This window comes from Camellia sinensis, chromosome 3 (genome assembly GCF_055761805.1).
Source record: "Camellia sinensis isolate YWXY chromosome 3, ASM5576180v1, whole genome shotgun sequence".
Classification (NCBI taxonomy): Eukaryota; Viridiplantae; Streptophyta; class Magnoliopsida; order Ericales; family Theaceae; genus Camellia; species Camellia sinensis.
In genome coordinates, this window is record NC_138963.1 from 225632742 (window position 1) to 225645298 (window position 12557).

The 12557-nt window shown below is 43.8% G+C and overlaps 1 protein-coding gene across 1 annotated transcript; it reads right to left on the reverse strand.

Moving 5' to 3' along the window:
• Positions 1-250: 250 nt before the first annotated feature.
• Positions 251-697, reverse strand: LOC145822274 (secreted RxLR effector protein 78-like). Its single transcript, XM_082918897.1, has one exon. It carries the CDS (start codon positions 695-697, stop codon positions 251-253), a length of 447 nt encoding a protein of 148 aa, XP_082775023.1.
• Between the last annotated feature and the right edge of the window lie 11860 nt (positions 698-12557).

Below are 12557 nucleotides of genomic sequence, written 5' to 3' on the forward strand. Positions count from 1 at the left end.
CACCACCTTGCAACCTAAAATTATAGCCAACACCGGAAGCCGACCCACCTCACCTACTGGAATTAATTCAGACTTTAAGAGATTAACCCTAAGACCAGATACAGCCTCAAAACATAGCAACACACACCGAAGATGTCCAATCTGACCATCGTCCGCATCACAAAATACAAGAGCGTCATTTGCATAAAAAAGATGGGAGATAACCAAAGAAGTTGGACCTGAACCCACCTCGAAACCCTACAATAGACCTCTAAGGACTGCCCTTGACAACAAACGCCAACAAACGCCCCAAAGCCTCCATAACCACAATAAACAACAATTGGGAGAGGGGATCACCTTGTCGAAGGCCTCTAAATATTGGGAAAAAACCTGCTGGAGAGCCATTAACCAACACGGACATCTGCATAGTAGAAATACAAAAATGTATCCACTGCCACCATCTATCCCCAAAACCCATCCTCTCCAGAATATACAATAGAAACTCCCAACTAACATTGTCATAAGCCTTCTCAATATCTAATTTACACATAATCCCCATATTTCGCTGCCTCAACCTCGAATCCACACATTCGTTGGCCACCACCACCGCATCCAGAATTTGTTTACCACTGACAAAGGCATTTCGAGACTCAGACACCACCCCCCCTAGCACCCCTCGAAGTTGATTTGCCAAAACCTTGGCCAACAACTTATACATACTACCTAAAAGACTGATATGGCGAAAGTCCCAAATATCCTCTGCCACACCTTTTTTGGGAATTAACATAATAAAAGTGGCATTCAAGCTCCTCTCAAACTATCTCGTTTGGTGAAACTGCTTGAACATAGCCATCACATCCTCCTTTACATCGCCCCACTAGTGCTAGAGAAAGGCGATAGAAAACCCATCAGGCCCAGGCGCCTTATCCTCAGGCATACTCCACAGCACCTTAAACACCTCTTCTTCTGTAAACACACTCTCTAACAAAAGATAATCCACCTCTGAATTAAGATCAAATGGAAACCCATCCAGCGTCAGCCTCTAAACTTCCTCAACAGGCCGAAATAGATACTCATAAAAACCTACTATGGCCACCGTAATCTCCTCCGTGGATGATAACACCACCCCATTCACCCGCAATCTCCCTATCTGAGTCACTCGCCGATGCGCATTTGCCATACGATGAAAGAAGCTTGTATTCCGATCTCCATCCTTTAACCATAAACATCTAGATTTTTGGCGAAAACTAATCTCCTCCATACGAGCCACATGACCAAAATCCTTTCGAGCCGCATCCTGACGGGCCATATCCTCCTCAAACAAGATACCCCTATCATCTTTCTCATCCAGCCCCTGCAATACTGTGAAAATAAGCACCTTCTGAGTTTGTAGCTTCCCAAACACCTCCCAATTCCACTGTCGCAGATCTATCTTGAGAAGCTTCAATTTCTAGACAAGACAACAACTAAGATTCCCAAGCACAGTATAACTGTCCCACCACCCTCTCACTCTCTCCCCAAAGTCGTCAGACAAAAGCCACATATTCTCAAATCAAAATGGCGACGGTCTCTTACTGATCCCCCCACTGTCCAGCAAAACTGGCCAATGATCCGACACAAGATGCTGCCACCTTAATTGAATCACCCGTGAAAAATGCTCCTCTCAATCTCTAGTCACCAGAAACCTATCAATACGGGACATCGCCCTGCCCCCATACTAAGCATAGCTACCCCCCTGAAGCAGTAAGTCCACCAACTCCAACTCATTAATAAATGAAGAAAAAGCACGCATTGAACCAGACACAGAGGTTTGCCGCCGACCACTCGCACCTCCACCGGCCCTGAAATCTTCCACCAACGTCGGATCCAGTTACGCATGGCCCCAAAACCCACCCCCTTTGCATCTCCACCATCCACCTTACCTACCAAGGACCTGTCCAGTAGCCTGAACCACTCCACCATAGATGTGGGGGTCACGACTTCCGCATCAGACGCGCACTGACCCACTGGTGATACAGCCTTTACTAGAACCTCCTTGCCATGCTGTCCAACAGATCGTGGCATCCATCCATCCCCCAGCTTAAAACCTTCCAACACCAACGCAACTTCTTTCCAACTATCCCCAAAAGTGGACATGGGTATGAAAATTTACTCCCGTCGTGAGCCCATCGTCACCACAACTTGCACCGAGAACCCTCCTCCTACCTCCTCCTGAACCCATATTGCTAGACTTCGACGACCTCCGTTGAGATGGCCCAGGAATTTCAGATTGCCTGGTGCTTGCGATGTCACCCTTAGCTTCCTCACAAACAAACCTACTTCAACATCGATAAGAACCACTGTCTGCCAAAGTCCTTTCCCCTTCTCCACAAACGAAAGAATCTGACGACCTATGGAATCTACCAATGCCTCCTCTATCTCAAAGGAACGGGGTCGAGAAAAAGATTCCGCCGACATGGACCATAATTAGTCGCAACAGGTAACATTAAAATCGCCTAAAATCTCGGAGCATCTTTCAAGAGAAATAAAATCTACCAAGAGAATTACAGCATTCACAACATCTATTAGGTTAGTTGACTAAAAAAAAAAGTATTAAGCCACTATTAGTGAAATTAATACAATTACATTGATGAAACAATGCTAAGGAAAACAAAGAAAATTGTGTATGTAATCAAAAAAATAGACAATTTAGAACTTAAGGATAGTCCTTTTGGATGGTTTTGAACTTGCGGTTAATTTTTGGATGTTTGGAATGTATTGACAATTTTTGAATGTTCATAATTTATGGATGTAGTTTATTTTTTATGCTTGAAACAATATTTTGGTGGTTGATTAATATTTTGTGAAGCTTGTTTGTAATGTTTGTTAGATTGTACAAAACAGGTCAAAATAGAACCATGCTGAATTAAAAATAAAATAAAAATAGTACACATTTTACGGCAAGCAAATTAGGCCATTATACGACATATTCCACAGCATTTTATGAACGTTGTGGTATGTTCTACTTATCTACGACAGGCTAAGCAAGTTGTATTACATATTCTACGGCGCGCAATCAGCATTGTTATTTGTCTCATCAATTAACGACGTGCAAAAGTAGTCGTAGAAAAAGTAAAAATGACGCATAAGATCTGCTATTAAATACTTTTTAATGGCGTACTATGGCATGTCATTGAAAGTGAATGATTTTTCATGAGTGGTCATAATATGCACGTCGTGAAAACCCTTTTTTGTTGAAATCACCACCTATAACTAGGTTCTCTCTCCTACGGATATCTCCTGTAATACCTCATCTTTTGGTCTCAAAAAACTTTCTTAGTTGGATCATCTAATCATACTTGGGGGGCGTATGCACTAATAGCGTTCACTATATTCTATCCAATAACCAGTTTAACTAATATAATCCTATCACAATTTCTAATGACCCCAACTACATTTTGTACAAGGCTCTTGGCAACTATTATTCCTACTCCATTCATGTGTCTATCCTTGCCACAATAATATAGCTTAAAGCTAGTATCCTTATTTCCCGAGCTTTCTCACTTGTCCACTTAGTTTCTTGTACGCAAGCTATACTAACTCTCCTCCTTATTGGCGAACGCCCCGGGAGGAACGAGCTCCCGTTTCGTTCATTTTGGGGTCACTACAGCTCAGGACTCTCAAATTTGTCACGGTTCTAAGTCTGAACCAAAGAGTCCAAATCTGGCAAATCGTTTTGAGAAAAACAGATTTTTGAAAGAAGTGTCAAACATGGACTGCTTTGCCAAATACAGAGTCGCCACCTAAATGTTTTTTAATGGGAAATTTAGGAAACCCTGACTCGGTGCCAAAGGCCACGTGCCCGTCATCACCAAAGTTGCCTCGGCTTGGGAACTTGGGTACGATTGGGGAAGGTCACTTCGTGAGCACCCCCGCTCGCCCGATCAAAGATCGGCCTCTACTAACCATGATATCTATTTTTGAAAACTTTGTGTGTTCTTATTCCGGTTATTAGCCTAGGTTACTATGTGATGTGCACAGCAAACAAGTATAGACCGGGTCGCCCGAATTGGAACAAAACATTTCATGTTTGTTTATTTGAAAGATGGTTTGCTACTCGCAAGTAGGCTTAAACTGCAGATTTTGCCACCCGCAGGTGGGCTTAGGAAAAGATGGTTTTGCCACTATCTAGTGGGCTTAAAACAAACATTTGATGAATTGTCCCAATCCAAATAATCCAACCTTCACCCACAGGCATTCAGGCAGTTATATCACATAAGCATATATAGCCTCATGGTAAGCATGATATTCATGGCAGTCACTCACACGCATGCAAGGATGCTAAAACATAAAAACTCACCGAGTACTCCAAGCCAAAACAGAAACTACATTAGAAATCATGCATGATCCTAAGTATACAAAAATGCCTAATGCAACACATGCAAAAATGCAACTATAGCAGGCTCGGCTATTCTAAACATGGCATATGGAATGCGGCAACTAACATGTATTCAATTTGGAATTGAAAGTACAATGCAGTTAGTACGATGCGCCGAGCCCGGTGCATGCAAAAACAGATGAATGATGCAAACATGCAATCATACTGTATGCTAATTGAAATATGCCCTAATCTAACCATCATAAGCGGATAAATAAAAGGGAGAAAGACGTGGGGTTGGAAGACATACAACACACGCACGCACACTTATTACAGTTGTGCCCTCGCGCAGAGGGTCCGAATAAATATACAGTCCTGAATAAAAGAATATTACAGTTCAAATATTACAGTCCAAATAATATACAAATTCCTAGTTAATTAACAAATTAACTAAGAAAACTGTAAAACTGGCGTGCAAGCCAGGGACTGCCTTGCTTCTGATGAATGATGCATGTCTGGGTTGCCTTGCGCGGAAATCCACCGGGATGCCCCAATTAGCCTATGTCTAGCAGTTATTCTTGGAAAGCGTGCCAGACTCCGAAAAGTTACTGATTCTTCATTTTGCTGCAACAGAGAGCAAGAAAGAGGCATGGCAATGTATTTTCACAGATATATGCATCCCTCGATCCTCGTGCCACCAATCACGCATATCGATGCATGATGGCAGATGAGTCGAAATGTGCAACTTAATATAGAATGAATGCACGTGTAAACACAACAAGAACCTAACTCCATCATGGATAATCCGGAGTGTCGGTGACTGGGGATGGAGACACGTTCCGTCACTCAGAGTACGAAACGCACCTCGTTTCCCGTGCCCGGGCTAACTCCTATCCCGAACACGATGCAATATGCATGATATGCATCAATGCAACTAAGATACAGCCTAGCATGCATAATGTTATGAAAATGAGATGTCTCGAAATACGTGCACACAGGCACGCAAACCGAGGAAATGCATGAATGCGATCTAAGATACAGCCTAGCATGCATTATGCTGCGAAAATGAGATGCCTCGAAATGCGTGCACACGGGCACGCAAACCGAGAAAATGACATATGCAATGCAAATGACATGGAAATATGATATGGGCTTACACTAACATGAGAGAGCCTCAGCCTTACTCACATAAGAGGCCGATGGATGAAAATGAAGTGCCTCGAAATGCATGCACACGGGCACACAAACCGAGGCAATGACATATGCAATGCAATGGCATGGAAATGATATGAAAACATGCTAATGGAATTTCAGCACCGAAATGTGGGGGAAAACAGCCCCGGAACGAGGTGAAAGTACACCCGATGCATGGAATCTCTCCCGAAATGCAAAATTAGGCACATAGAATGAACTACAGCTATACAAAGCATGCATAATTGGTACATGGAATGAAAAGACAGAAGCAAGGCAGCCCCAAAATAAGCATTTTACCAGTACAAATCATGGCCAAACAGCAAGCATAAATAGGGCAAAACTAGTATGCAAAAATGGCCCTAAATATGAGATTATGAAGCAACTCACAGCTGCTGACTCCAAACAGGTTAGGGCCCTTCAACAACATTGAAGAGGGACCAAAAATAAACCACTTTACAGAACTGTAAAAACCTCAAAAACAAACATAGATATGGCTAAGCTCTTATGCAAGAAAATAGGCCAAAAGGTGGCCAAAGAAGCAAGTGGTATATGAAAAGCCCAAAATGAAAAATTCCCTTCTACAACATTGAAGAGGGACCAAAAATATGTATATTTACAGAACTGTAAAAACCCCAAAAACAAATATAGATATGGCTAAGCTCTTATGCAAGAAAATGGGCCAAAAGGTGGCCAAAGCACAAAGTATACTAAATATCCATCAAAAAGCCAAAGGCCCTTAATGAAACATGAATAATGGGCCAAAATAAGACTATTTCTAGCTCTGTAAAATAACCAAAAATGGAAGCATAATGGGCTGCCAAAGCATGCAAGAAAACAGCATTCAAGGAAGATATTGAAGCAAGTGCAAGATGGAGGGCTCAAACAGGGTTGAACCCTTCATGAAACAAGAAAATGAGCTCAGAAAAATGACCTTTTCAGTTTTGGTCGGAGCTCAAATCAGTAAGCACGTATGGCTAAGAGAAGATACCAAAATATGCTCAAAAAAGGAAAAATACTACTTACCCTTGAAGGCTTGACTTTGGTTGCCTCTTGGCTTGAGTTTGTGGCTCCTCAGGCCTTGGAGAACACCTTCAAACTTCTGGAATGGAGGATGGAAGGGTGGGGGTTGGTGGTGTAGAAGAAATGATGGTGTAGGACTTGGAGGTTTTTTCAAGGAAATAAGAGAGATGGAGGGAGATTTGTGTATCAAGGCTTGAAGACCAATTTTTCTAACCCCCAATACCAATGCTTGCAGCTGGTTATAAGGACCAAAAGGAGGGGGAGCATGGAAGGAAAGGGTGGGGGAAAAGGACCAAGGCTTTCCCCCACAAAATATCCCCCGGATAGAGGTGTTTCTGGGGAACAACAACTATACAGCTGTAAAGTGCCAATTGAGAGGATCATGGCCGGCCACCTTTTGGACTTGCAGGTGGTCGGCCGGCCACCTCCCCTAGCCGGCCGGCTAGGGGTCAAAAAGGTCAAGTTGAAATAGTGGCCGGCCACCACAAAAAGATGGCCTCCCAGGTCCCCTCATCACAACCCTGTGGTTCGAATTTGGAAACTCTAAAACAGGAGAGAGAACAAACCATTTTTAGGAGGGGTTCAAAAGGTTCAATTGGATTTTCTGGCCGGCCATAAACTTTTAGGGTCCTCCCATGTGTGTACAACACAAATATGTGGTTTGGGGTTGAAGAAAGTGGCCCTAAGGTGTTCAACATTGGCTCGGAAGTGAGAAAAACGGGCGTCGGAGGGCGAAAATGGAATATAACTGGTTGCTAAGATAATTGCTGGCCTCCCACCCTCCAGTGACCTTCCCGGTGATGAAATAGAGGTACCTGCCTAAAATGAACGAAAACCGATGCAAAACGGATGCTCGGGGGCCAAAACGCGCAGTTCGGGGTCCCGAAAATTGCCTGTTAAACACCGAAAGTGGCATTCGACCCCGAAGTGGGTCTCTCAGACCTCAGTGTCCCTCAAAAGGGAGTAAAAAGGAAGTATGCCAAAATTCAGAGCGAATGGAGATGGTTGAGTGGTCCTGAACCGAGGCACATGGCCTGACGGCTCCGAAAATCGGGAACCGGGCTCCGAAATGGGAAAAATGGCCTACAGCCACAAAATGTAGCCCACGGCCACTGAGAGATGGTCTACAGGACCTCTCCCTCCCCTCAGGAAAGGAAACAGAGAAAACCGAGCCTGGTTCGCAAACCGAGGCAAAGCACAAAAGAGTTCGGAAGTCCGGAGGCAAGGCTCGCAGCCGAGACTCTAAAACTTCTGGACGAGCACGATATGCAGTATCACCAACCGCTCAACTGGTGATGTCTGAGTCTCAAGATCGGTCAAAAATGGGGTGTCTACAGTTGCCCCTCTTTGACAGAACTCGAAAGTCATAAGTGACGGAAGTGAATGTCAAAGCCCAGAGACGACCCATTTTTGACAAGGCCGAAGACTTAGACAAACGTACAAGATAAACAGAGATGTGCCCGCAGGCATGCCCACAGGCAAGGGGGCAAAATGCAAAGCGATATGCAGGAAGATTTTGATAGTTGGACTTATACGCTACGCGATGCCGGTTTGAAAATTGGACTTATACGCTACGCGAAGCCGGTTTGATAATTGAGGATTCATGCAATGCACTGTAATGTAATAACTGAAATGCAATGTAATAGCTAGGAAGTGAAGGTACCTCACAGGGGCAATTGGCAATGACTTACCTCATGCTGCTGGGGATCTCTCGCTTCTTCTCAGTTGAACCACAGGTACTACTTTTCTCCCTGACTATGGTTGCAGCTTTCCCTATTCTCCAACAGGGTGACAGACTAGGTTGGATCAGTATCCAAAATTGAGGTGCATACAGATGCTATCTCAATCTATGGGGCTGCCATACAGATTTCAAGCCGAGGATACACCCCTGGGTATTTAAACCAGACTTTAGTCTCGGAAATCCCGAACCTTTGCGTTCTAGGCATAGGCCATTCGAACTCTAGTTTCCACCGTCTCAGTTGGTCTCCTAGGAACTCACTGCAAACACAGGCAGGTGGCTATACCATACCACCAGAAGTCGTTCGAGCACGACAAACACCAAAGGAATTGCACCTTTAGAGGATTTAGGGTCTCCTAGACCAGGGAGTGCACAAGACAGTGCGAATAAAGATGCAGGATTTAAGGTCTCCTTAGACCGAAGGATTTAAGGTCTCCTAGACCAGAGGATTTAAGGTCTCCTAGACCAGACAGTAAAATAGATACGATGTAATAGATATGATGCAATAGATGCAAAGGGGGAACACACGCCAACCACGCTGGACTCGCGAGTGGAGGGAGAACAAAGAAAATCAATCAGGAGCGCGCTCCATGCAACCTAAGATAAATTCCAAACACGCTGAAATCGCGTAAGGAGCGGGACACTCAAACAACGGTGAAATCATGAGAAGAGGTCCAAAACCGCTCGGGCTCGTGCTTCACGCATCCCGAGACACAAAAGAAAGGTACGAGACTGCACCACAATTATAATGAAAGTGTGCGCTAGATGTACAAAGTGAAAGAGTGCGATAGACATGCAAAATAAATGAGGAAAGATGGTGTAAACACCTGGCGCCCCTGATGTTTCTAACCCAGTGAATCAGTGACCTAACGCGTCTCACGCGAAAGGCGGAAAGATGGAACTGTAAGATCCAAACGCGTTTCATGCGACTGCGGGAAAATGAACACGAAATCCTAACACGTTTCACGTGAAAGGTGCGAAGGTGGTGTAATCAGCAGGCATACCTAACCGTATCTCTTACGGAGAGGGAGAAGGTTTTAACCCGAGAAAAAAACAATGGTGTAACCAACAAGCGTATCTCAACGTATTTCATACGGAGAGAGGGAAGGTTATAACCGGGGAGAATAACGATGGTGTAACCAACAGGCGTATCTCAACGTATTTCATACGGAGAGAGGGAAGGTTTTAACCGGGGAGAAAAACAATGGTGTAACCAACAGGCGTATCTCAACGTATTTCATACAGAGAGAGGGAAGGTTATAACCGGGGAGAATAACGATGGTGTAACCAACAGGCATATCTCAACGTATTTCATACGGAGAGATGGAAGGTTATAACCGGGGAGAAAAACAATGGTGTAACCAACAGGCATATCTCAACGTATTTCATACGGAGAGAGGGAAGGTTATAACCGGGGAGAATAACGATGGTGTAACCAACAGGCATATCTCAACGTATTTCATACAGAGAGAGGGAAGGTTATAACCGGGGAGAAAAACAATGGTGTAACCAACAAGCATATCTCAACGTATTTCATACGGAGAGAGGGAAGGTTATAACCGGGGAGAATAACGATGGTGTAACCAACAGGCGTATCTGAACGTATTTCATACAGAGAGAGGGAAGGTTTTAACCGGGGAGAAAAACAATGGTGTAACCAACAGGCATATCTCAATGTATTTCATACAGAGAGAGGGAAGGTTATAACCGGGGAGAATAACGATGGTGTAACCAACAAGCATATCTCAACGTATTTCATACGGAGAGAGGGAAGGTTATAACCGGGGAGAATAACGATGGTGTAACCAACAGGCATATCTCAACGTATTTCATACGGAGAGAGGGAAGGTTATAACCGGGGAGAATAACGATGGTGTAACCAACAGGCATATCTCAACGTATTTCATACGGAGAGAGGGAAGGTTATAACCGGGGAGAATAACGATGGTGTAACCAACAGGCATATCTCAACGTATTTCATACGGAGAGATGGAAGGTTTTAACCAGGTAAACGTCACATCGTAATACGTTTCACGTGAAAAGAGGAAAGGTGGATTCGAAATCCGAATGCGTCTCACGCGAATGGAAGAATGGTGAAATGATTTCTTGCTGACAAAGGGTAATCTCTACATGTAAAATCCACGGATGCCGCTTTTCTTTCTGATCATATTCGCAACTTTCCCTCATTACAAACAAAAGCCAAGATAACTCTGACTGGGAATGGTACTTGGGGGGAGCACTTCTGATCGCCATTCTGGCTTGAGACCGTGAAATAGTCAATCAAAGTAATCTGCCCACTTTGAACATACAGCTCATATCAGCATGCTGCTCATTCTGAACACGCAGCTCATAACACAGCATTTGGTTTATTTGGCACACAGCTCATTCTGAACAGACAATCTGATCTGAAAAGACCGGATGCAAAACGGAACCTGTAGAAGTTGAAACAAACTCAGATACCCGACATTTTCCTCTTTTGCTTTTGCTTTGCAGTCCAGAACCATATATAGCTTCAGATAGGTCCTGGTTCTACTGTTCTCACATGACCTGGGTTAAATCCTGCGATTTTATGAAAGAACGAATCTAGTTTTGCACAGATGTGGAAAACGGCACGGCACTCGGAGCACAAAACGATTTTATTTTTGAAATTGAGAGATGAGTTTTCGACCAGGTATTGAGCCTACGCTTGAACAAAGCAAAACGACTCAACAAGGAAATAAAAGGCACACAACCCAGACACGTCGAGTAACACTCGAAACGACTCAAAACAAGAATCGAGATAAAACAGAAAGACATGACACTCAGACGTGCACCGGGAGCCTGTTTCACCGGGTAGTGTTTCCCACCCTTTCTCATTTGTGGTTCTCACATCACTCGGCCCTCAAACTCTGTTTTTTCTGAAAAAGCCTTTTTCTCACTTTTCCTCTCATCGTACATCTCTCTGTTCTTTGTTCTCTCATTTTTCATCCCTTCCCTGGGTGGTTGATGGATAAACAGCAGATTGTGGGCTCGTACCCCTAGCACTCTGCTAGATTCTCTTTCTTCCGCTCACAGCTAGTGAATTCCTCCCACGGAAGTGTTGCGCTACAACTGGGTGTGTAGCAAATCTGTAGCTAGCATCAGTTGATGATGCTTTGTTGGGGAGTTTGGACGTGATAAGATCTGTCCAGACGATGGAGTGGAATATCTTGCCCCATTCTAGTTCGTGCTTCGCACTTGGCTTGATACCTCGTTGGTTGGAGGACGTGAGAGCTTTATGTCCTTTGTTGTGCCCTTTTCTGAATACGGTGCCCTTTCCGACAAGTAGAGTGCCCTTTCCGGCAAGTATTTTGACAAAGGGGAAAAGACAGAACACCTGACTCAACTGTGCCCCTAGTTCATTATTTTGACCATTTTTTGTTTTTGCTTTCTACTAAAACGGTTTTGACCAACATGAGAGTTAGATTAACGCGCTTGTTCGATTTTCTGATTTACAATCATGCAAGTCAGGCCATGAGTACTGAAAATTTTCCTCTTTTGGGTCCAAGAAATGGTCCAGTTTTGAAAATGGAATACTTTTCAAAAAGATTAGTCAACCTTAGTAAAAATTCTCAAAAACTATTTTTGCAAACGACCATTGCTCAACGAGCACGGAACTTACTCTCGAGATGCACAACCTCGGATTCAAAGGAAAATTGCCCCTTGTTTGAGGGGAACTGCATGGCAACGGAAAGTTGCCCCTTGTTTGAACGGCACCGCGGCGCATTGAATGGCAACGAAAAGTTACCCCTTGTTTGAACGGCGCCACGGCGCATTGAATGGCGACAGAAAGTTGCCCCTTGTCTGAATGGCCTCGCAGCGCATTGTAGGCAGTCCTCAGAGCGACGAACACAACCAAATCCTTAGATGCAGAGAAGACAAAGATGACTAGAACCATCGCATGGACACAATCGAATTGGAAGTGTTTATGGCTGGACTTCAGAATGAAGTTGCCTACGTATCCCAAACATGGGAATCAAGCCTTACGTAGTTTGGGGTTAAGGCACACTCAGGTATTAACCTCTCCTTTTTGCGCTCTAACTTTTGCCAAGGCCGCCCTTTGCGAGTTTTCAACCTTGCGAGCTATGTTTTTCTTCTTTTCAATTTTTGTGTTCTTTTCTTTTCTTTTCATTTCTTTTGATTTTTGATTTTATTTTTTTGTTCTTTTCTTTGCATTTTTCTTCATTTTGTTCTTTTGTTCTTTTCTCTTTTTTGTTCTTTTTCTTCTTTTCTTGCTCTAACTTTTGCTTG